Consider the following 26,108-nt stretch of genomic DNA (forward strand, 5'->3'; position numbering starts at 1 on the left):
TTTGCCTTACCACTGACTGCTGGACATCAAGGGTAACCACTTCTTACATGTCAGTTACATGTCACTTCATTGAAGATTTTTAGATGTCTAGCTGTCTTCTGGACTGCTTTGAGTTCAATGACAGACAAACCTCAGAGAACTTGGTAGAGGAACTGTTGAGAGTGGCCAGAGAATGACAAGTTAGATGGAAAAGTGGTCTGTTGTGTTAGCGACAATGCAGCTAACTTAACCAAAGCCGTTAAAATGGACCCATCATCCATGTCTTGCCCACACAATCAACCTGATTGTAAGAGATGCTCTGAAGGTGATGAAGCCCACTGTGGACAAAGTGAAAGCAGCTGTGGAATACTTCCACAGGAGCACAGTAGGTGCTGAAAAACTAAAGTCTACACAACACCAGATGGGGATGCCTGAGCTGAGGCCTGAACAAGACTACACTCCAAGGTGGAATTCAACATGTTATATGTTGAAGTGGTTTCTTGAGTCTAAGGACGCCATCATCTCTACCCTGGCCATTGTCAATATACCTCCTGATGCTCTGACCCAAGAGGAATGGGAGGTGGTGGAGGAGGTGTGCAGAGTCCTGGAACCCTTTGAGCAGGTCACTGTGGAGATCAGGGGAGAGAGGTACAGTAAGCAGTTATTACTACATCATTATTTAATCCAGTATTATATATGTATATGAGCAGTAGATGAGAATGTAGTATCAGTAGACAAAACATGAACCTGAACTAATAAGTTAGTGTTCTCTCTTTTCAGCTATGTGACAGCCTCAAAAATTATACTCCTGTGTAAGGGTCTACAGCCAGCCGCCAGAGAAGCAAATGTAACCACTGGACATGTGACAGAGTTGATGGACACCCTATGTTCATCAATGGACAGAAAGTGCTACAGAATGGAATATAATCACTTGCTATCTATCAGAAACCGCTGCACTTGAAGTTAGCCTTCAGTGATGCCAGAGCGATTGATGAACCTCTTCAAAGAATAACCTCAGCAGCAGGGAGGGGCATCCCCAGCAGTCAGTTGGCTCAGGCACCAGGCCAACAGGAAGAAGAGGGATCAAATGGAGCAGAAGCACCAGCAGTAGTGCCACAAACGTCTGCTGTTTGACGAGAGAGCAACTGGGGATGCAGCACGAAGGAATCCCTCAGCAGATGCCATAATGGAGGTCCGATCCTATCTGCAGAACCTCTGGCCACATCCGTCCCTCTGAGAGGGTCTTCTCGAAAACGGGACAAATAATTACTGAGTGAAGAAACCGCATCAGCCCCTCGAAAGTGAGGCAGCTTGCATTTCTGAATGCAAATCTCTCATAAAAGCAAAATATGGTCAGCATATTTGCTGGTTATAACATGGCAATAAAGAGAGAGAAAAGAAGGACCAGTTTAATGTTTGAAGTGGGATGCTGCAGTTTTGCACATTATTTATTTTTCTTTGATATGGTGCAATATTCTATTATTGTTGTTCAGATTGTATTAGTTTTGAGTTGTTACTTTTGTATGCACTTTGTTTATATACATTAAAAAGTTATACTTTAAATGCAAATGTTTAATAGCATTCTTTTTCATAACAAACCAATGCATTTTTAAATACATTGTGGTTAAGGTAGAGTATGATTTAATTTAATAATTTAATTAGAACTGTTTTAACACCAATCATAGTCAAACTATCGCAAACTGTTTGACTTTAAAAAAATACTAAAATATATATTTTTAAAGAGCCGTTTGGGAGCCAAAGGACCCGGATCTTTCTGGTGAGCTGAGCAGAACGAGCCGGCTCACTGAAAAGAACCGAAATGCCCATTACTACAAAATAAACAAGACAGCTCCCACTTTTACTAGTTCCATAAACATGTCACAGCGCCGCCACGTGAATGGATTTTTACTACAAGGCCAGTAATTAACTGGCCTAGAACTTGTAGAAATGACTGGGCAAGCAAAAGTCTTGTGGCGGTGCCTTTATCCAAATCAAGTGACAAATAATTGGTTTATAAGGAGGATGAAGGACACAGTTTTAAGGAATTTGAACAGGACCAGAGTCAAAGCAGATCCACCAAAGTATGTGGACACCTGCTTGTTGAATATTTCATTACAAAATCATGGGCATTAATATGGAGTTGGCCCCCCTTTGCTGCTATAACAGCCTCCACTCTTCTGGGAAGGCTTTCCACTAGATGTTGGAACATTGCTGTGGGGACTTGCTTCCATTCAGCCACAAGAGCATTTGTGAAGTCGGGCACTGATATTGGACGACTAGGCCTGGATTGTTGTCGGCATTCCAATTCATCCCAAAAGGTGTTCGATGGGGTTGAGGTCAGGGCTCTGTGCAGACCAATCAAGTTCCTTAACACGATCTCTACAAACCATTTCTGTATAGACCTCGCTTTGTGCATGGGGCGTTGTCATGCTGAAACAGGAAAGGGCCTTCCACAACTGTTGCAACAAAGTTGGAAGCACATAATTTATTTTTATTTTACTAGGCAAGTCAGTTAAGAACAAATTCTTATTTTCAATGACGGCCTAGTAACAGTGGGTTAACTGCCTGTTCAGGGGCAGAACGACAGATTTGTACCTTGTCAGCTTGGGGATTCGAACTTGCAACCTTTCGGTTACTAGTCCAACGCTCTAACCACTAGGCTACTCTGCCGCCCAGCATCTAGAATGCTGTAGCGGTAAGATTTCCCTTCACAGGAAATGGGCGATGGAAACCCATTTCATGAAGCTCCCGACGAAGTTATTGTGCTGACGTCGCTTCCAGAGGCAGTTTGGAACTCGATAGTGAGTGTTGCAACCGAGGAAAGATGCACTTCAGCACTCGCGAGTCCCGTTCTGTGACCTACCACTTTGCAGCTGAGCGGTTGTTGCTGCTTGACGTTTCCACTTCACGATAACAGCACATACAGTGGACAGGGCAGCTTTAGCAGGGCAGAAATTTGACAAACTGACTTGTTGGAAAGGTGGCACCCTATGATGATGCAAAGTTGAAAGTCACTGAGCTTTTCAGTAAGGCCATTCTACTGCCAATGTGTGTCTATGGAGATTGCAGCAAAGGTGTGTCTGAAATAGCCAAATCCACGCACTTGAAGGGGTGTCCACACTATATATATATTAGTTGAAGTCAGAAGTTTACATACACCTTAACCAAATACATTTAAACTCAGTTTTTCACAATTCCTGAGATTACATCTTAGTAAAAATTCCCTGTTTTAGGTCAGTTAGGATCAGCACTTTATTTTAAGGATGTGAAATGTCAGAAAAATAGTAGAGAGAATGATTTATTTCAGCTTTTATTCCATTCATCACATTCCCTGTTGGTCAGAAGTTTACATACACTCAATTAGTATTTGGTAGCATTGCCTTTAAAATGATTAACTTGGGTCAAACATTTTGGGTAGCCTTCCACAAGCTTCCCACAATAAGTTCGGTGAATTTTGGCCCATTCCTCCTGACAGAGCTGGTGTAACTGAGTCAGGATTGTAGGCCTCCTTGCTCGCACACGCTTTTTCAGTTCTGCCCACAAATTTTCTATAAGATTGAGGTCAGGGCTTTGTGATTGCCACTCTAATACCTTGACTTTGTTGTCCTTAAGCCATTTTGCCACGACTTTGGAAGTATGCTTGGGGTCATTGTCCATTTGGAAGACCCATTTGCGACCAAGCTTTAACTTGCCGACTGATGTTTTGAGATGTTGCTTTAATATATCCACTTAATTTCCCTCATGATGCCATCTATTTTGTGAAGTGCTCCAGTCCCTCCTGCAGCAAAGCACCCCCACATCATGATGTTGCAACCCCCGTGCTTCACGGTTGGGATGGTTTTCTTCGGCTTGCAAGCCTCCCCCTTTTTCCTCCAAACATAACGATGGTCATTATGGCCAAACAGTTCCATTTGTTTCATCAGACCAAAGGACATTTCTCCAAAAAGTACGGTCTTTGTCCCCATGTGCAGGTGCAAACCGTATTTCGGCTTTTGTATGGCGGTTTTGGAGCAGTGGCTTCTTCATTGCTGAACGGCCTTTCAGGTTATGTCGATATAGGACTCGTTTTACTGTGGATATAGATACTTTTGTACCTGTTTCCTCCAGCATCTTCACAAGGTCCTTTGCTGTTGTTCTGGGATTGATTTGCACTTTTCGCACCAAAGTGCATTCATCTCTAGGAGACAGAACACGTCTCCTTCCTGAACAGTATGACGGCTGCGTGGTCCCATGGTGTTTATGCTTGCGTACCATTGTTTGTACAGATGAATGTGGTACCTTCAGGCGTTTGGAAATTGCTCCCCAGGATGAACCAGACTTGTGGTCTCCAATTTTTTTTCTGAGGTCCTGGCTGATTTTCCCATGTGTCAAGCAAAGAGGCACTGAGTTTGAAGGTAGGCCTTGAAATACATCCACAGGTACACCTCCAATTGACTCAAATGATGTCAATTAGCCTATCAGAAGCTTCTAAAGCCATGTCATCATTTTCAGGAATTTTCCAAACTGTTTAAAGGCACAGTCAACTAAGTGTATGTAACCTTCTGACTCACTGGAATTGTGATAGTGAATTATAAGTGAAATAAATAGTTAAAGTTTGTTAACAAGAAATTTGTGGAGTGGTTGAAAAACAAGTTTTAAATTACTCCAACCTAAGTGTATGTAAACTTCTGACTTCAACTGTAATATATACACACACACACACACACACACACACAAAAGTTTGTATGGCTCTGTTGTGTTGAGTTTCACCATGTATGAAGTCATGAAGAAATGTGTCATGTAACATTACATTTCAATACAGAAAAAAAGTACACAGTATTCCAAAAATCATTCAATTGAATTTTGTACAATTTCATAAATAACACAATTTCAGTCATGATAAAAACATACAACAATCTAAATAGGCAAACTCCATATTTAGTGACATAAATCCATAGGCTGTGTAGGGATTATTTTCCAAAGGGCACAGTTTTACTAGGTGGACTCCAAGGGGGCGGTGGATCGTCTTGTAGAATAGCTTGTATCTGTCTCTCCTTCCTCTGTCTTGTCTGTTGGCGTTCTTTCCTTCTCTGTATGAGAATTGCAGACAAAATAGTAGCTCAATTGGCAGAACATTTAATTGTCAACATGGCGGGTTGGGTTCAATTCAAATTGAAGTCAGTAAATTCAGAAAGTGCCTTTAATGTCAATGTAAAGTGTAAAAAAATAAAAACTGCTATTTCAAGCTGTCATCAGGCAACGGGTGGCTACTTTGAAGATATACAATATATTTTGAGTTGTTTAACACTTTTTTGGTTACTACATGATTCCATGTGTTATTTCATAGTTTTGATGTCTTCACTATTGATAAAAAAAACATCAATTTCAGAAAAAAGGCTGTAACGTAACAAAATGTGGAACACCCGCAATAACATCTGCTAAATATGTGAATGTGACCAATAACATTTGATTTGATTAGTTATTTCTGTATAAGAAAAAAGTTGATGACAAAGTTGCCTCTTTTACAAGGGGATCCAATAGGATGTTGGTTTTCAATGTTGGTTTTCCCCAATTTGTGGGCGTGGTCGAGGGGAATTCCTTATTATTACGTGAATACCGACTGGGACTATAAAGCCGCTTAAATGTGGTCTGTGTGCATACACTACCGTTCAAACGTTTGGGGTCACTTAGAAATGTCCTTGTTTTTTAAAGAAAAGCTAATTTTTTGACCATTAAAATAACATCAAATTGATCAGAAATACAATGTAGACATTGCTAACGTTGTAAATTACTATTGTAGCTGGAAACAGATTTTTTAATGCAAGATCTACATAGGCGTACAGAGGCCCATCATCAACAACCAACAACCTGTGTTCCAATGGTACGTTGTGTTAGCTAATCTAAGTGTATAATTTTAAAAGTCTAATTGATCATTAGAAAACCCTTTTCAAGTATGTTAGAACAGCTGAAAACTTGTGTCCTGATTAAAGAAGTAAAACTGACCTTCTTGAGACTAGTTGAGTAACTGGAGCATACTACTCCCTTCACAGAACAGCACAAACTGGCCCTAACCAGAATAGAAAGAGGAGTGGGAGGTCCCGGTGCACAACTGAGCAAGAGGACAAGTACATTAGAGTGTCTAGTTTGAGAAGCAGAAGCTTCACAAGTCCTCAAATGGAAGCTTCATTAAATAGTACCCGCAAAACATCAGTCTCAACGTCAACAGTGAAGAGGCAACTCCGGGATGCTGGCCTTCTAGGCAGAGTTGCAAAGAAAAAGCCATATCACAGACTGGCCAATAAAAAGAAAAGATTAAGATGGGCAAAAGAACACAGACACTGGACAGAGGAACTCTGCCTAGAAGGCCAGCATCCCGGAGAGACCTCTTCACTGTTGACGTTGTGTTTTGCGGGTACTCCTTAATGAAGCTGCCAGTTGAGAACTTGTGAGGCGTCTGTTTCTCAAACTAGACACTCTAATGTAGTTGTCCTCTTGCTCAGTTGTGCACCGGGGCCTCCCACTCCTCTTTCTATTCTGGTTAGAGCCAGTTTGCTCTGTTCTGTGAAGGGAGTAGTACACAGTGTTGTACAACATCTTCAGTTTCTTGGCAATTTTGCGCATGGAATAGCCTCAATTTCTCAGAACAAGAATAGACTGACGAGTTTCAGAAGAAAGGTCTTCTGGCCATTTTAGGTTTCTGGCCATTTTAAGCCTGTAATCGAACCCAAATGCTGATGCTCCAGATACTCAACCAGTCTAAAGGCCAGTTTTATTGCTTCTTTAATCAGGACAACCATTTCAGCTGTGCTAACATAATTGCAAAAGGGTTTTCTAATGATCAATTAGCCTTTTAAAATTATAAACTTGGATTAGCTAACACAACGTGCCATTGGAACACAGGAGTGATGGTTGCTGATAATGGGCCTATGTAGATATTCCATAATTTTTTATTATTTTTATCTGCCGTTTTCTGCTACAATAGTCATTTACAACATTAACAATGTCTACACTGTATTTCTGATCAATTTGATGTTATTTTAATGGACAAAAAAAAAATGGTAGTGTACATACCAGCCATTTTTCATACATCTCCAAGGCCATCCTATCCTTCTCTTCTTTTTCGTATCTCTCCTCTTCCTCTTTGATCTTCTCTTTCCGACGCTCCGTTTTCACTTTTTCATGGACAACATCCTTCTTCCTTTCATTCCTATGTAATTTCCAGGGGAAGAGAAAAGGCAATTGTATAGTTTGATTCATTCATATCCTGTATCTATGCCAGTACTGTAACGTCCTCTAGTGTAACTGACCAATACATTTCTATCTGTGATTTTAAAGTGCTTCCATCAAAGCTTGTTACTTTAAGAAAAGATCAACATCAAACTGATGTTTGAAAAAAAATATGCCACTTAGCAGGCAAATTTACCCAATGTGACTTAGTCTAAAGTAGTCAGCATACATTTTAATATGTTTGTGATCCCTGCAGGAATTGAACCCACGACCTTGACATTGCTAGTGCCACACCTTAACCAAATTGGGCCACCAAGGACCACCATTTGATGCTCTCACCAAATAGAAATGGCAGATATGGAATCTCTCTTTCTCTCCTCTTCCTTCTCTTCTTTCTTCTGTTTTAGTTTATTTTCAACCTCCTTCTGTTTCGTGTATTTCTCTTTGAGAAGTTCATCATGTCCCTGCTTCCACTTTTCAAAAACCTGCAGGGACATACATTCATAAAGATATGAATAAATGCAGATAATGTTTGCATAAATGCAGATAATGCATTGAGATATTAATCGTCACAGAATATAACTACTTAAAGGCCCAGAGCAATCAAACATGCGTTTTGACTGTTTTATATATACACATTTCCACACTACCAGGTTGGAATAATACTGTGGAATTGAGAAAATTATGATAATGCCCTTTTAGTGTAAGAGCAGTTTGAAAAGACTGCCTGAAATGTCAGCCTGTTTTGGTGGGATGGAGTTTTGGCCTGACATCACCAGTCAGTAAATTGGTTATTAGACCAATAAGAAAGAGTTCAAACCTCTATGCCAATAACCCCTAGTTTTCAGCTTTCCCTTCCCCACTCAGACCCCTCCCAGAATGTTGCTGTTTGCTAAGAAGCTTTTTGACCTGGGTACTTAATTGTCACTCAGAAATGATTTTATATTGAGATAAAAAATGGCTGCATTGGACCTTGGACCACAAACTGGTGCGTTAGCCACCTACTAGCATACCCCGTTCAAAACACACTTCCATATTTTGTATTGCCAATGGGACACATACACAATCCATGTCTCAAATATCTCATGGCTTAAAAATCCTTCTTTAACCCATCTCCTCCCCTTCATCTACACGGATTGAAGTGGATTTAACAAGTGACATACAAGAAGGGATCATAGCTTTCACAGGGATTTATCTGGTCAGTCTATGTTATGGAAAGAGCAGGTGTTCTTAATGTTTTGTACACACAGTATATACCTTTTTAGCAGATTCCTTTTTCTCTTCTTGTTCATACATTTCTCTTTGCTTCTTTTTGATCACATCTTGCTTTTCTTTGACTTTTGCTTTGATGACTTCGGTTTTCTTTTCTTTCCAAGCCTCATAAGAGGCCTTGGCATCGTCCATTTTAGCTTGCTCATCCTGTGGACAGAGGTAATAATGTGTTATTTGATGATTAGCTGTTTTCTTCTTGTATAATTTACTATTAATACATGAGGTGCTCTTAAGACCTACAGGACCTAAAACGGCTGCATTTGTAGTTTAAGTTATGTATAATGCATACCTTGGACGGAAAGGTCATTCTTAAAATGAATTATCTGAATCATTTTTAAAAAATCTATAAATTGATTATAGAAATATTATTCTGCAAATATATTAAACTTTTAAGATGCAGTGCCAACATTTTCACCTTTACCTTTCTCCTCTTCTCTTCCTTTAATGTTAGTTCCTCTTTCCTTGTTTGCATTGTCTCTTGCAACTTCTCCCTTTTTTTTTTCAGCCATTCCTGTTATTTTCAGAAAATGGTTATGGTGTGTGTGTATATATGTATGTGTATATATATACACACACACACACACTGATGAGGTAGGGTAGATACAGTGCATTCGGAAAGTATTCAAACACCTTTACTTTTTCAAAATGTTGTTATGTTACAGCCTTATTCTAAAATGGATTTAATAAAGAATGTTCCTCATCAATCTATAGACAATTACCCCATAAAGACAAAGCGAACTGTTTTATTTTTTTGCAAATGTATAGAAAATAAAACACATACCTTATTTACATAAGTATTCAGATCCTTTGCGATGAGACTCGAAATTGAACTCAGGTGCATCTAGTTTCCATTGATCATCCTTGAGTTGAATGTTTTTACAACTTGGAGTCACCGGTGGTAAATTTAATTGATTGAACATGATTTGGAAAAGCACACACCTGTCTATTTGCAAAAATGTATAAAAAAAAAAATTCTGCTTCGTTATTATGGGGTATTGTGTGTAGAATGATGAGGGGGAAAAACGATTTAATCAATTTTAGAATAAAGTTGTAACGTAACAAAATGTGGAAAAAGTCAAGGGGTCTGAATACTTTCCAAATGCACTGTATCGTAAATTAATAATTATAACGGAGACACAAAAGATACCATTTCATCTTTCTCATATATTCTGCATAGGGCCCAAAGGTTTTCTGCTCAGGTCACATGGTCAGGGAAAACTCCTCCCCTTATCACAATCATGCATATATACAAAGTCATCCAATCAAATCCTGCCCATACCTGGTATATGGCCGCCCTGAGAGAATCTGCAGATCCGGGCTCTGCTTCCTTCAGCTGCACTTTACGATCCAGAACTTTCAGCGACCCCAAGTATTTGGACTCTGCTGTGTACGAACACACACTCTGCGACTTTCGGGAGCTTTTTGTCAGAGAACTTGAGGGCCTAAGGAAATAAAAACAAAATAGGAATGACCAAGGTTTACCAGAAATGAAAATTATCCCCATGCATTTCTTGTTATTACATCCAATTTTGAATTATTAAAGTGGCTAGAGATTTGAGTCAGTATGTTGACAGCAGCCACTAAATGTTAGTGATGGCTGTTTAACAGTCTGATGGCCTTGAGATCGAAGCTGTTTTTCAGTCTCTAGGTCCCAGCTTTCATGCACCTGTACTGACCTCGCCTTCTGGATGATAGCGAGGTGAACAGGCAGTGGCTCGGGTGGTTGTTGTCCTTGATGATCTTTTTGGCCTTCCTGTGACATCGGGTGGTGTTGGTCGTCCTGGAGGGCAGGTAGTTTGCCCCCGGTGATGCGTTGTGCAGACCTCCCTACCCTCTGGAGAGCCTTGCGGTTGTGGGCGAAGCAGTTGCCCTACCAGGCGGTGATACAGCTTGACAGGATGCTCTCAATTGTGCATCTGTAAAAGTTGAGTGTTTTGGTGACATGCTAAATTTATTCAGCCTCTTGAGGTTGAAGAGGCACTGTTGCGCCTTCTTCACCTAGCTGTCTGTGTGGTTGGACCATTTCAGTTTGTCCGTGATGTGTACGCCGAGGAACTTTAAAAAACTTTCCACCTTCTCCACTACTGTCCCGTCGATGTGGATAGGGGGGTGCTCCCTCTGCTGTTTCCTGAAGTCCAGGATCATCGCCTTTGTTTTGTTGACGTTGCGTGTGAGGTTATTTTCCTGACACCATACTCCGAGGGCCCTCACCTCCTCCCTGTAGGCTGTCTCGTCGTTGTTGATAATCAAGCCTACCACTGTATTGTCGTCTGCAAACTTGATGATTGAGTTGGAGGCGTGCATGGCCACGCAGTCATGGGTGAACAGGGAGTACAGGAGAGGGCGGAGAATGCACATTTGTGGGGCCCCAGTGTTGAGGATCAGCGGGGTGGAGATGTTGTTTCCTACCCTCACCACCTGGGGGCGGCCTGTCAGAATGTCCAGGACCCAGTTGCACAGGGCGGGGTCAAGACCTAGGGTCTCGAGCTTAATGACGAGCTTGGAGAGTATTATGGTGTTAAATGCTGAGCTGTAGTCGATGAACAGCATTCTCACATAGGTATTCCTCTTGTCGAGATGGGTTAGGGCAGTGTGCAGTGTGATTGCGTCGTCTGTGGACCTATTGGGGCGGTAAGCAAATTGGAGTGGGTCTAGGGTGTCAGGTAGGGTGGAGGTGAACGTGCCACATACCTCTCGTATCTGAGCCGTTGAATTGAGACTCTACTTTGTCTCTATACTGACTCTTAGCTTGTTTGATTGCCTTGGAGGGAATAGCTACACTGTTTGTATTCATTCGGTCATGTTTCCGGTCGCCTTGCCCTGATTAAAAGCAGTAGTTATGTTTCAAACAAAGTCATAGTATTTGAAAATAGAATGGAATATCATGTTGCAGTACTGTGTAGTAGTTATTAACCTACCAATAATGTAAGATTTTTTTGCATTAAGCATACTACTATAGTTTGCGAAGTATAATATAGTTTGAGGCCATGGGTAAATAGAAAAGGAAGGATTTCCCTGCAAGATTTAGATAAATGTAGAGAGGAATATGGTGTTTACCTGGTGTCGATAGAGTTCTCAGTCACATGGCTGAGTCTGCTTATATGATCTGGGTGATCCTCTGAATCGTCCTGAGAAGAAGCATGAATCACCTACATGAAAACTCCTGGACCTTATCACAATCACTTATCACAATCACTCTCAATAAATTTTCTAATCACTCAATTTTCTGTAAATCCCACTCGCTAAAACAGTGTGGTGAGGAGTTTTAGGAAAGAGGAAGTTATAGCTCAGTTTAGTTTTAGGTTAAAATGTCCCTCAATGCAGTCTATGATTTTTACTGGATGGAGCCTTAACGAAACCTGCAACTGTGGTTGGATGTAATTTTATACTGGTGAGTATTGTTAATTTTCCAAAATTATTACAAAGTGGGGTGAAGCTGATACTTTAGGTATATGATAGGCAATACAAAAATATCAGATTTAGTCAAATCAGATGGCATCATCAATAACAAAGCAAATTAAAACAGTAGTAGATTATAGAGGTCGACCGATTAATTAGGGCCGATTTCAAGTTTTCATAACAATCGGTAATCTGTATTTTTGGACACCAATTTGCCGATTATTAAAAAAAAAAAAAACTTTATTTAACTAGGCTAGTCAGTTAAGAACACATTCTTATTTTCAATGACGGCCTAGGAACGGTGAGTTAACTTCCTTATTCAGGGGCAGAACGACAGATTTTTACATTGTCAGCTCGGATATTCGTTTTTACAACCTTCCGGTTACTAGTCCAACGCTCTAACCACCTGCCTTACATTGCACTCCACGAGGAGCCTGTGTGGCAGGCTGACTACCTGTTACGCGAGGGCAGCAAGAAGCCAAGGTAAGTTGCTAGCTAGCATTAAACTTATCTTATAAAAAACAATCTTAACATAATCACTAGTTAACTACACATGGCTGATGATATTACTAGTATATCTAGCATGTCCTGCGTTGCATATAATTGATGCGGTGCCTGTTAATTTCTCATTGAATCCCAGCCTACTTCGACAAACGGGTGATGATTTAACAAGCGCATTTGCGAAAAAAGCACTGTCGTTGCACCAATGTACCTAACCATAAACATCAATGCCTTCATTTAAAATCAATACACAAGTATATATTTTTAAACCTGCATATTTAGTTACTATTGCCTGCTAACATGAATTTCTTATAACTAGGGGAATTGTCACTTCTCTTGCGTTCCGTGCAAGCAGTCAGGATATATGCAGCAGTTTGGGCTGCCTGGTTCATTGCAAACTGTGTGAAGTCCATTTATTCCTAACAAAGGCCGTAACTAATTTGCCAGAATTGTATATAATTATGACATAACATTGAAGGTTGTACAATGTAACAGCAATATTTAGACTTAGGGATGCCATCCGTTAGATAAAATACAGAACGGTTCCGTATTTCACTGAAAGAATAAACGTTTTAGTTTCGAAATGTTAGTTTCCGGATTTGACCATATTAATGACCTAAGGCTCGTATGTGTGTGTTATTATGTTATAATTATATTTGATAGAGCAGTCTGAGCAGCAGCAGGCTCGTAAGCATTCATTCAAACAGCACTTGTGCGTTTGCCAGCAGCTCTTCGCAATGCTTCAAGCATTGCGCCATTTATGACTTCAAGCCTATCAACTCCCGAGATTAGGCTGGTGTAACCGATGTGAAATGGCTAGCTAGTTAGCGGGGTGCGCGCTAATAGCATTTCAAACGTCACTCGCTCAGACTTGGAGTAGTTGTTCCCCTTGCTCTGCAAGGGCCGCAGCTTTTGTGGAGCGATGGGTAACGATGCTTCAAGGGTGGCTGTTGTCGATGTGTTCCTGGTTCGAGCCCAGGTAGGGGCGAGGAAAGGGACAGAAGCTATACTGTTACACCGGCAATACTAAAGTGCCTATAAGAACATCCAATAGTCAAAAGTATATGAAATACAAATGGTATAGAGAAATAGTCCTATAATTCCTATAATAACCTCAACCTAAAACTTCTTACCTGGGAATATTGAAGACTCATGAAAGCTGGTGGTTCCTTTTAACATATGTTCTCATGTTCTGACCAAGAAACTTAAACGTTAGCTTTTTTACATGGCACATATTGCACTTTTACTTTCTTTTCCAACACTTTGTTTTTGCATTATTTAAACCAAATTGAACATGTTTCATTATTTATTTGAGGCTAAAATGATTTGATTGATGTATTAAGTTAAAATAAAAGAGGTCATTCAGTATTGTTGTAATTGTCATGATTACAAATAAATAAATACATCAAAAAAAATTAATCGATTAATCGGTATCCGCTTTTTTTTTTGGTCAACCAACAATCGGTATCGGCGTTGAAAAATCATAATCGGTCGACCTCTAGTAGATTACTTACTTGATATTCTTCAAATGATGTGGAGTATTTTCCATCCTTTGCCTTGCTGTCTTCTGAAGTATGTCCATCTGTAAAAAGAAATTGAGTTTTTAGAATGTGTTGGATGTTGTCCATGTTGTCCTTCTTGAAACAACTTAAACAATTAAACCCACTATAGCAATGTTTACGCAGTGTCTTTGCTTATAACACTCTGCCTGGGCACACACATTACCTATCAAGTCCAAATTCATATTTTCAAACAATTTTTGAATACTGCAGCTCACAAATGCATAGCGTGCATCAGGTAAACACGACTCATATACAGTAGAAAACCTGACAGATTGACCAGGTGAATCCAGGTCAAAGCTATGATCCCTTATTGATATCACTTGTTAAATCCACTTCAAATCATTGTAGATGAAGGGGAGGAGGCAGGTTAAAGAAGGATTTTTAAGCCTTGAGACAATTGAGACATGGATTGTGTACAGTGGGGCAAAAAAGTATTTAGTCAGCCACCAATTGTGCAAGTTCTTCCACTTAAAAAGATGAGAAAGGCCTGTAATTTTCATCATAGGTACACTTCAACTATGACAGACAAAATTAGAAAAAAAATCCAGAAAATCACATTGTAGGATTTTTTATGAATTTATTTGCAAATATGGTGGAAAATAAGTATTTTGTCACCTACAAACAAGCAAGATTTCTGGCTCTCACAGACCTGTAACTTCTTCTTTAAGAGGCTCCTCTGTCCTCCACTCGTTACCTGTATTAATGGCACCTGTTCGAACTTATCAGTATAAAAAAAGACACCTGTCCACAACCTCAGTCAGTCACACTCCAAACTCCACTATGGCCAAGACCAAAGAGCTGTCAAAGGACACCAGAAACAAAATTGTAGACCTGCACCAGGCTGGGAAGACTGAATCTGCAGCTTGGTTTGAAGAAATCAACTGTGGGAGCAATTATTAGGAAATGGAAGACATACAAGACCATTGACAATCTCCCTCGATCTGGGGCTCCACGCAAGATCTCACCCCGTGGGGTCAAAATGATCACAAGAACGGTGAGCAAAAATCCCAGAACCACACGGGGGGACCTAGTGAATGACATGCAGAGAGCTGGGACCAAAGTAACAAAGCCTACCATCAGCAAGGGCATTGAAGATGAAACATGGCCGGGTCTTTCAGCATGACAATGATCCCAAACAAGAAGCAATAAGAAGCATTTCAAGGTCCTGGAGTGGCCTAGCCAGTCTCCAGATCTCAACCCCATAGAAAATCTTTGGAGGGAGTTGAAAGTCCGTGTTGCCCAGCAACAGCCCCAAAACATCACTGCTCTAGAGGAGATCTGCATGGAGGAATGGGCCAAAATACCAGCAACAGTGTGTGAAAAAACCTTGAAAACTTACAGAAAACATTTGACCTCTGTCATTGCCAACAAAGGATTGAGATAAACTTTTGTTATTGACCAAATACTTATTTTCCACCATAATTTGCAAATACATTTATTAAAAATCCTACAATGTGATTTTCTGGATTTTTTTTCCTTCTCATTTTGTCTGTCATAGTTGAAGTGTACCTATGATGAAAATTACAGGCCTCTCATCTTTTTAAGTGGGAGAACTTGAACAATTGGTGGCTGACTAAATACTTTTCCCCCCACTGTATGTGTGCCATTCAGAGGGTGAATGGGCAAGAAAAAAAAAGTGCCTTTGAACGGGGTATGGTACTAGGTGCCATGCGCACCGGTTAGAGTGTGTCATGAACTGCAATGTTGCTGGGTATTTAACACTCAACAGTATCATGTGTGTATCAAGAATGGTCCACCACCCAAAGGACATCCAGCCAACTTGACAACTGTGGGAAATATTGGGAGTCAACATGGGAAAGCATCCCTGTGGAAAGCTTTCAACACCTTGTAGTGTCCATGCCCTGACAAATGTAGGCTGTTCTGAGGCCAAAAGGGGTTGCCATTCAATATTAGGAAAGTGTTTCTAATGTTTTGTACACTCAATGTAAATAGAGTTAGGCCAATGTGGCTGAACGTGTCGAGTGCCACTTTTTCCTCCATAGCCCTTGCTAAGTGATAATCAACGCTTCTGCGTTGTGCTGTTCATTTCTAATAGTTTTCAAAACCTATGAAGATGTCCAGTAAAAGCAGATATGCTTTCACTGTTGACACTACAACACATGAATGCTAATCAATAATATATATTTTTTTAAAGTCTTAAATTCGCTGCTCTGTTTTTCTTGTTTACAGCGGGTCATTTCATAGAAGAACTGTCAGAGGCGCTCTTGTATTGCATCATCAACATTACAATAATAAAATTCTTGTTATATGGGCGCTAGCATGGTGGCCATTCTGAAACCTGGCCTATCTCTCTCTATATGGCTCTGAGGTAAACACTAAGGGGAAGTTTCCAACCAGACCCAGAATAAATCTATGCCTGGACTAAAAAGCATGCTTATGAAAGAATCGGGAAACCAACCTAAACTTGCTTTTCGGTCTAGGACTAGGTTTAATCTGTGTCTAGGAAACCGCTCCAAATGTTTATTTCTGCTTAAATTACAGATAGCTAACAATACTTGCAGCTGGATATAGGCATATCAGTTGTTTTACTTTGCACACAAGTGCTGTTTAGCGAGCAGAAAATGTCACCCATGCTTCTTACCTCTACTCCAGGTGCCATCAGTAGATTTGTACAGCGAGTTTGACTGCCGACCTACGGTTGAAGAGGACGATTTGCGGAGTTTAGATGAGATGGAGTGGTCTCCTACGGGGCCCTGTGGTGAAATACAAAAATACAATATGACTTTATTGTCCAATGTGAGTCCGAAATGTGCATTTTTGTCATATGGTCATCATCCAAAGGTTGTGATAAGGGCCAGCTAATTGATGGTGCCGTTGTTTTTGACTACCATTACAACATTGTCTGCATTATCTAACTGATCTATTTGCCGCAGTTTATTATGACTTCTCCTCAAATATGTTACGATAGTGACAGATGTGATAAGTATAAATCGGAGTTGAAAAAGAACGGCCATTCCTCCCTCCCTTAAGAACTTCTGACAATCTGAAAGGACTGAGACAGGTATAAGCAACATGGCAAAAATCCCACTCTGTCCATCTGCGGCAAAGGTAGAGCTACTTTCAAAATCCATATTGCTTATACCCATCCCAAGGCACTAGGCAGCTGGGTCATAGAAATTGACCACTAATGTAGATAGTAGGGATAATAAAGATGTAGACTCTTAGATCATCTATAGGTAAATGCCAAAATAAAGGAAACAGTGTCTTAATTAGGTCGTTGGACCACCATAAGCCACCAGAACAGCTTCAATGCACCTTGGCATAGTGTCTGGAACTATTCTTCCACGAGAAATTCCATCACTTTGTGTTGTGTTGATGGTGGTGCATAAGTGTTCGATTGGGTTGATCTCTGGTGACTGAGACGGCCATGGCATATCGTGAAACAGTCTTTGTCACTGTAGCTCCTGCCAAACGTGCCCAAACAATCACCCCTCTTTCAAAGTCACTGAGATCTCTCCTTCCCACCATGGTAGCAAAAATAATGGCCAACTGGGCCTGCCCAGCATTTTTATACATTCATTTGATTTATTTGACCTTTATTTAAATAGGCAAGTCAGTTAAGAACATATTCTTATTTTCAACGACGGCCTAGGAACAGTGGGTTAACTGCCTCGTTCAGGGGCAGAACGACAGATTTTTACCTTGTCGGCTAGGGGATTCGATCTTGCAACCTTTCGGTTACTAGTCCAACGCTCTAACAACTAGGCTACCTGCCGCCCCATACATGACCCCAAGCATGATGGGATGTCAATTCGACACCAGTGTGGAAGCACCTGCTTTCAATACACTTTGTATCCCTCATTTACTCAAGTGTTTCTTTTATTTTGACAGTTACAGTGGGGCAGAAAAGTATTTAGTCAGCCACCAATTGTGCAAGTTCTCCCTCTTAAAAAGATGAGGCCTGTAATTTTCATCATAGGTACACTTCCAACTATGACAAACAAAATTAGAAAAAAAATCCAGAAAATCACATTGTAGGATTTTTTATGAATTTATTTGCAAATTATGGTGGAAAATAAGTATTTGGTCACCTACAAACAAGCAAGATTTCTGCTCACAGACCTGTAACTTCTTCTTTAAGAGGCTCCTCTGTCCTCCACTCGTTACCTGTATTAATGGCACCTGTTTGAACTTATTATCAGTATAAAAGACACCTGTCCACAACCTCAAACAGTCACATTCCAAACTCCACTATGGCCAAGACCAAAGAGCTGTCATAGGACACCAGAAACAAAATTGTAGACCTGCACCAGGCTGGGAAGACTGAATCTGCAATAGGTAAGCAGCTTGGTTTGAAGAAATTTACTGTGGGAGCAATTATTAGGAAATGGAAGACATACAAGACCACTGATAATCTCCCTCGATCTGGGGCTCCACGCAAGATCTCACCCCGTGGGGTCAAAATGATCACAAGAACGGTGAGCAAAAATCCCAGAACCACACGAGGGGACCTAGTGAATGACCTGCAAAGAGCTGGGACCAAAGTAACAAAGCCTACTATCAGTGGCTGACTAAATACGTTTTTGCCCCACTGTACCTGTATATCTCTTTACAATTCTATGGTGTCTTAGCCTGGCCCCCAGATCTGCTGTCTTGCCAACTCCTACTGTATCGTCATAGTCAAGCCAAGCAACAATGTCCATCTGACAAAAACAATAGGAGTTGGCAAGATGGCACAAACAAACCTGGCACCAAGTTACCCGTTTCTGGTCCAGGTCAAAGTATCAATAAGACAACATCACGTTACTCACTTGTCGACTATGACTCCTGGCGGATGTTTTGCTAGAAGATGAAGTAGTGGGGGTGCTGGCCATTTCACCCTGGTCAATAGAGGAAAGAGAGATGGACACAGAGGAGGTGGGGGGTCTGCTAGGAGGAGTTTCCTTGTCCACGGCGACAGGCTCCGCCTCGGTTTGACTGCTCACCCTCAGGGTCCTCTGCCTGGGTTTGGGTCTGGGTGGCTCATTCTCGACAACGCTGTCTGAATGGGAAAGGGATTAGACAATAATACCTAATAATTCCTAAGACTATAGCTACAAACAGATATGATAGCTGACAAAAATAAGACAACAATGAACCAATGTCGCCCATAAAATTGTGTCATGACCATATCAAATACATGGCAGGAACAAGCTATGAATTGAAGGAGATTTGAAGAAACCTGTCAAGGATGCACATCTGATAAGTGGCAGTGGAGTAGCTAGCTTTCCTTTTCCTCCAGTCCCCGATTCTTTGCTCTCCACACTATTTTCAGACGGCAAGGGCAATGGGGTTTCCAACAGACCACCATTAGATGGCAGGGGCAAGGGAGAATCCCAATGGCTGTTGTTCTCCGAAGTTGATTGTAATGGGGATTCTGTTTGACTTGGTTGCGAGGGTAGGGAAAGAGGAGATTTCAATTGACTGTTCTGTGATGCCGAGGTTTCTGTGTAGTCTTCATGAGGGTTTTTAATGTGCAGTGAGGAGTCTGAATCCTTCTGGTCGCTGCTACCTCCAATAAAGCCGTTTGTTTGTTCATTTTTATGTGGGTCAGGTGTCGCCAAATCTTGTAAGGGGGAAGTGGCCTTTCGCGTCTTCATGAACGAAACTCTCGTCGGCCTTTTGCTTTCCTCCTCATCGTCCGACAGGTTGAAGTCGTTGATCTTGGCTTTCTTCTTTCCAGCCTTGAAGGTATCGATTCTCTTTTTTCTTGAATTGAGAAGTTCTTTCAACACATCTAGGAAAATATTACAAACACATCTGTCAGTAATTTGGTGGTCAACTTATAACAGTGTTGCCTAATGTAAAATGTAGCTTGCCAATATGAACTGATAGTGTAATAGGGGGGATTTAAGATCACTGAATTTCAGATTGAGTGATCGATGTGCCACTCATTAATATGACTAATGTCTTACCATTTTCATCAAAGTCATCCGAATAGGAATATTGGTCAGTCTTCTTTTTACTTGCTCTAGCAGAAACAGCTGCCTCCAGCTCATCCTAAGAAGGGGGGGTGCAACTCAATATTAGGAAGGTGTCCTTAATGTTCTGTACACTCAGTGTATTTCAAAGCACTCTCAGTAGACCATTTTAAAACCCTTTTGTTCATAGGCTACTTCTGTCTAATGGCCAGGATAAAAAAAGACGCACCTATGCGATACTGCTAAATCAGCCTTGATTAAGAGGAGGGTAGGCTATGCTTGGTTTGGGGAGAAACCAAATGGGGGGGAAACCAATTGTTTTGTTATGTTTCTAAATACGAGATTCACCGGCACATCTCTCCTTCCATGGACACTGCGCGCCATGGATGGATAGGCTGCGCTTCTGCTCTCAAAATCCATGCCATTATCAACTGCGCTACGTTAAGACCTGCTTTTTGTGGGTCTTAACTTCTCATTAGCGCTGCTTGAAATTGTCCCTTTTGCGCTTCTTTGTAAGGACACCTCAAATATTACCACCCCTCCTACCTCAGCGCAAGCGTGCTGATGTTAGACAGGTAAATTACCTTACTTGGCGTTGGGGCTGGACAATTACGAAATTGTAAAACCAACGTGCATTTGACACTTGCGTCTACTTAGCGCCAGCTGAAAATTGATGCCTAGATATACAGCACACTACCTCTTTTGTATATATATATGATTTTGTCATCAACCATTTGGACTCTAACCTTTTTGGGCTGGCCAACTAGAGAGTCGAGACTGAGCTGGCCCTTAAAGTGTGCCAAGACACTGATTTTGATTCCGAGAATTTGATGGGAGAGCACGCTTTTTAAATAGGAGTCATATATGTTGCCTTATGATTGACAACGGATCATGACTGACCAAAAAAAAACGGTCCCGCTTTCAACTCGTCCGATAGTTGATTTGTGTTGTACTTTTCATAGACAAAACCAGACAACGATGTAAGTCATACAATTTTATCCATGTTAATGTGTCTCAGTGGGGCCGAAACCTAAACAGGAAGTTTAATGTCTCCAAGGTACACATCAAACACCTGGTGCACATAACAGTATCACGTTAATGCAAACATTCTGACAGATTACAGATCATTTAGCCTTTGTCATGACTCTTTTGGAGTCATTTCATGTTCAGTTTGATTAACCGAAGCTTTTTCTAAACCCAAATACTCCTCGCATTTGATACAGTTTTGGAAACATATGGAACTTAACTTTCAAATCAGCGATAAATTATATATATTTTAAACTACTACACACCTTTATAGGGCTATGATTAGTGTTCCCTCATGGCCATATCTCCATGTTACAGCCTGTGTTTACGGAAGACAGAGGGACCACTAGTGCTAATTAGCTTTCTAGCATGCTCTGGAATGGAAGAAGGCCGTCAGAAACGTGTTGTACCACTCAATACTTTTATAAATATAAATTTTGTGATTCTTACTGTGTACCTGTGCTTATCCTGATTGTTTCAGAGTTGTCAGAATTCATATTTTGTGTGTAAAATGCAACAAAATGCACCCAAAGAAAAGCTTAAAGTTACACAGGACAAACATAGGTACATGGTAAGCATTAAATAATGGACATTTTTATAAGTATCGACTGATAGCGGTACACTCCGCAGACACTCATTGCAACTCCATTGAGATTTGGGCCTATAAGTTGTGTTTACAAAGCTAGGCCTATACCTAGACCTATACCTTCAAGCCACAGATGAAAGGTAGGCTCTCTTTGTTCTAGCCTATGACTTAACCTCATGAAAAAAATACTACAGTTTACCATAGAATACTATAGTACTTACTACAGAATTCTGTAGTAAAGTGTAGAATACTAAAGTAAATACTACAGTATTATCCACTCAAATCACTGTAGTTAAACTACAGTAATGTCTGCAAAAACACTACACTTGTATTATAAATACTATGGTATCCAATTTGTATAAAGGCCTACCCTGCCCATTCCCCTCCCGCATATCCCAATTTGTGCCACCCATAAGTGAGAAACCTACATACATGCCAAGTGTAGACCATATATTGTGTTCCCTACAGGTTATAAAAAAAGAGCAGAAGCTCTTAACTATCTGTTTAGATCCCAGTCCTACAGGTTATGGAAAATGTGCTCTTTTAGTATTTCTCCAGTAGGTTCTTCATTTTTTTTTAAACAAACAATACACATACAAACAACATCATACATCACCCCTGCCCAGACCCACGAGCACACACTCCCCATCTCCAGAGCACGCATTACTTTCCGCCACATGGCCTGAAACTGCACCATTTTGTTTCTCTCCATAGCCCAAGTACTTTCAATATTTAAATAATAATTAATTGGATTTTTCCCATTGTGTTAATGATGGCAGATTGATTTCCATGTTTTGAGTATATGTTTTTTTCCCAAGATGAGTTATGAGAAGAGAATCGTCCAACCCATCAGGTATCTCACTACACCCCCATATGGCATGTCTTGAAATATGCAGACAAACGGATGAAAAGTACATTTACATAGTGACATTTCTGACAGCCAACTTTCTAGCTCCGCCTACACAACTTCCAGAATTTATACCATTCCCAGAAAGCTTGGATTATTAATTTACACTTAAGACGTGACTGCCATTGTGCTGCAGAATGTGAATTTCAAATTAAATTTTATTTGTCATATGCGCCAAATAAAACAGTTGCAGACCTTACAGTGAAATGCTTACTTACAAGCTCTTAACCAAAAATGCAGTTAAGAAAAAAACAAAAAAAACAAAACGTAACAAATAATTAAAGAGCAGCAGTAAAATAACAATAGCGAGGCTATATACAGGGGGTATCGATACAAAGTCAATATACAGGGGCATTGGTTAGTCGAGGTAATTGGGGTATATGTACATGTTAGTGACTATGCATAGATAATAAAAGAATAGCAGCAGCGTAAAAAACGAGGGGGCGGAGGGGCAATGCAAATAGTCTGGGTAGCCATTTGATTAGCTGTTCAGGAGTCTTATGGCTTGGGGGTAGAAGCTCTGGTACCGATTGCCGTGCGGTAGCAGAGAGAACAGTCTATGACTAGGGTGGCTGGAGTCTGACAATTTTTAGGGCCTTCCTCTGACAACGCCTGGTATAGAGGTCCTGCATGGCAGGAAGCTTGGCCCTAGTGATGTACTGGGCTGTACGCACTACCCTCTGTAGTGCCTTGCGGTCGAGGGCCGAGCAGTTGCCATACCAGGCAGTGATGCAACCCGTCAGAATGCTCTCAATGGTGCTGCTGTAGAATCTTTTCAGTTTCCTGAGGGGGAATAGGTTTTGTTGTGCCCTCTTCACAACTGCCTTGGTGTGCTTGGACCATGTTAGTTTGTCAGTGATGTGGACACCAAGGAACTTGAAGCTCTCAACCTGCTCCACTACAGCCCATCGATGAGAATGTGTGCGTGCTCGGTCCTCCTTTTCCTGTAGTCCACAACATTCTCCTTTGTCTTGAGGGAGAGGTTGATGTGCAGGCACCACATGGCCAGGTCTCTGACCTCCCTATAGGCTGTCTCGTCATTGTCGGTGATCAGGCCTACGACTATTGTGTCATCAACAAACTTATTGATGGTGTTGGAGTCGTGCCTGACTGTGCAGTCATGAGTGAACAGGGAGTACAGGAGGGGCCCCCCCCATGTTGAGGATCAGTGTGGCGGATGTGTTGTTACCTACCCTTACCACCTGGGGGTGACCTGACAGGAAGTCCAGGATCCAGTGGCAGAGGGAGGTGTATAGTCCCAGGGTCCTTAGCTTAGTGATGAGCTTTGAGGGCACTATGGTGTTGAACGCTGAACTGTAGTCAATGAATAGCATTCTCACATAGGTGTTCCTTTTGTCCAGGTGGGAAAGGGCAGTGTTGAGTACAATAGAGATTGCATCTGTGGATCTGTTGGGGTGGTATGCAAATTGGAGTGGGTCTGGGGTTTCTGGGATAAGTGTTGACGTGAGCTATGACCAGCCTTTCAAAGCACTTCATGGCTACAAACGTGAGTGCTACGGGTCGGTAGTCATTTAGGCGGGTTACCTTAGTGTTCTTGAGCACAGGGACTATGCTACTCTGTTGAAACAGGTTGATATTACAATGTTAATCAGGGACAGGTTGAAAATATCAGTGAAGAAACTTGTCAGTTGGTCAGTGCATGCTCGGAGTACACATCTTGGTAATCGGTCTGTTGACCTGTTTTAAGGTCTTACTCACATCGGCTACAGAGAGCGTGATCACACAGTCATCCAGAACAGCTGGTGCTCTCATGCATGTTTCAGTGTTACTTGCCTCGAAGCGAGCATAGAAGCAATTTAGCTCGTCTGGTAGGTTTGTTACTGGGCAGCTGGTGGCTGTGCTTCCCTTTGTAGTCTGTAATAGTTTGCAAGCGCTGCCACATCCAACAAGCGACGGAGCCGGTGTAGTATGGTTCAATCTTAGACCTGTATTGACGCTTTGCCTGTTTGATGGTTTGTCGGAAGGCATAGCGGGATTTCTTATCAGCTTCCAGGTTAGAGTCCCACTTCTTGAAAGTGGCAGCTCTACCCTTTAGCTCAGTGCAGATGTTGCCTGTAATCCATGGCTTCTGGTTGGGGTATCCACATAGTCACTGTGGGGACTATGTCACTGATGCACTTATTGATAAAGCAAGTGATTGATATGGTGTACTCCTCAATGCCATCGGAAGAATACCGGAACATATTCCAGTCTGTACAGCTCATTGAGTGGGGTCTTAGTGCCAGCATCGGTCTATGGTGGTATGTAGACAGATACAAAAAATACAGATGAAAATTCTAGTTAGATAGTGTGGTCTACAGCTTATCATGAGATACTCTACCTCAGGCGAGCAAAACCTCGAGACTTCCTTAGTGTGCACCACGAGACTTCCTTGTGCACCAGCTGTTGTTGACAGATATGCATAGGCTGCCCATTGTCTTACCAGAGGCCGCTGTTCTATACTGCCGAAAAAGCAGCATAGAAAACTGCTGCAGGGTAGCCTAGTGGTTAGAGTGTTGGACTAGTAACCGAAAGGTTGCAAGTTCAAATCCCCGAGCTGACAAGGTACAAATCTGTCGTTCTGCCCCTGAACAGGCAGTTAACCCACTGTTCCTAGGCCGTCATTGAAAATAAGAATTTGTTCTTAACTGAATTGCCTAGTAAAATAAAAACATTTACTATACTAGTTCTTTTACTACAGTATTTATAACAGTTAACTGTAAATACTACAGTATATTCTACAGAATACAGTAAAAACAGCAAAAAAATACTACAGTGAATACTATAGGCCGTTGGGCTTATAACGAGTACGTTAGTAATGCGTGCTGAGCAGAGACAGTAAAAAACAGGTGTTGAACAAGCAGTTTGTAGCTACCTGAAAATGTGTTCTCCTCGACGCCTTCGGGCTCTTGGTGTAAGCCAGTGTTGTGCTGAAGTCTTTATCTGCCATTCCTGGAAATCAAAAAGTTATTTTGAGATGCCAGCCATGTGAATAGCTTAGTTAGCTAGCCAAGCCAGTTTAATTCGCAAGCTACTGTAGCTATTTCTCTTAGACAAAACGCATTGCCATACAAATCAATGTGACCTTGGTTAGCTCACCCAGCCCACTTTATCTTTCTAGGGGAAACGTGATTTAGCTAAAGCTGCAAGAAATACCCTGCTATCTCATGAAATACAACTAGCTAGCTGTATGCTAACGTTAGCTATTTAATACCTCAGTTGATTTGATCTTGTTTGTCAAGAAGGTAGTTTGTTGCTAAAACAACATGTTTCACTGAATGAGGGGATTCTCTTAAACTGGACTGCGCGCCCGGGTTTTCGTAGTTTGCAGCGGGTAAAAAACGATAGCATTCGTTTTGGAACCAGACTGCCCCCACCCCAACGTGTCACGCGACGAACCAAAGGCCGGTTCAACGCTGGCCAGGGTATTTAACAGAACTCTGCAATTGTTGGGTCGTCACTAGTTACCACAAACACAAAGTCATACACAGTAACTAAGGAACTGTTTCTGGATCACTTCCGTGTCACGTTTGTCCTCAAGGTTGGAATTTCATAATAAAGGTTCCCTATACATAAGTGTAAAACACATTCATGCAACAATATGTTATATATATATATATATATATATATATTTTTTTAAATATATAAAACACGTACACTTAATGAAGCACTTTGATCTATTTTACTTCCCCAGAGTCCGATAAACTTGTGGATGCCATTGCATGTCTCTGCGTCCAGTATAAAGGAAG

At 41.2% G+C, this 26,108-nt stretch overlaps 1 protein-coding gene across 2 annotated transcripts; it reads right to left on the minus strand.

Moving 5' to 3' along the window:
* Window positions 1-4,795: 4,795 nt before the first annotated feature.
* Window positions 4,796-26,108, minus strand: map9 (microtubule-associated protein 9). 2 transcript variants are annotated; one of them, XM_024398380.2, is made up of 14 exons: window positions 26,017-26,108; window positions 25,235-25,311; window positions 19,835-19,919; window positions 19,102-19,656; window positions 18,692-18,921; window positions 16,522-16,633; window positions 13,872-13,939; window positions 11,515-11,585; window positions 9,737-9,899; window positions 8,879-8,968; window positions 8,443-8,604; window positions 7,525-7,670; window positions 7,030-7,165; window positions 4,796-5,048 (listed from the first exon to the last, which is right to left on the minus strand). In XM_024398380.2, the coding sequence occupies exons 2-14, from the start codon at window positions 25,307-25,309 to the stop codon at window positions 4,929-4,931; spliced, it is 2,013 nt and encodes a 670-aa protein (XP_024254148.1). In that variant the 5' UTR covers window positions 25,310-25,311; window positions 26,017-26,108; the 3' UTR covers window positions 4,796-4,928. The 2 variants fall into 2 exon arrangements, with proteins under 2 accessions (XP_024254148.1, XP_024254147.1); XM_024398379.2 differs by lacking the exon at window positions 26,017-26,108 and adding an exon at window positions 25,574-25,833.

The sequence above is a fragment of the Oncorhynchus tshawytscha genome, linkage group LG34, assembly GCF_018296145.1.
Source record: "Oncorhynchus tshawytscha isolate Ot180627B linkage group LG34, Otsh_v2.0, whole genome shotgun sequence".
Classification (NCBI taxonomy): Eukaryota; Metazoa; Chordata; class Actinopteri; order Salmoniformes; family Salmonidae; genus Oncorhynchus; species Oncorhynchus tshawytscha.

Bases quoted from the DNA above. Each gene is read 5' to 3' on its own strand.
- map9 (XM_024398380.2), bottom strand. From the start codon at position 25,309: ATGGCAGATAAAGACTTCAGCACAACACTGGCTTACACCAAGAGCCCG. The intron at 13,940-16,521 runs GTAAGAAGCATG...TTCTTTTTACAG, and splicing joins TGATGGCACCTGGAGTAGAG to ATGGACATACTTCAGAAGAC. The intron at 7,166-7,524 runs GTGAGAGCATCA...GAAATTACATAG, and splicing joins ATATCTGCCATTTCTATTTG to GAATGAAAGGAAGAAGGATG.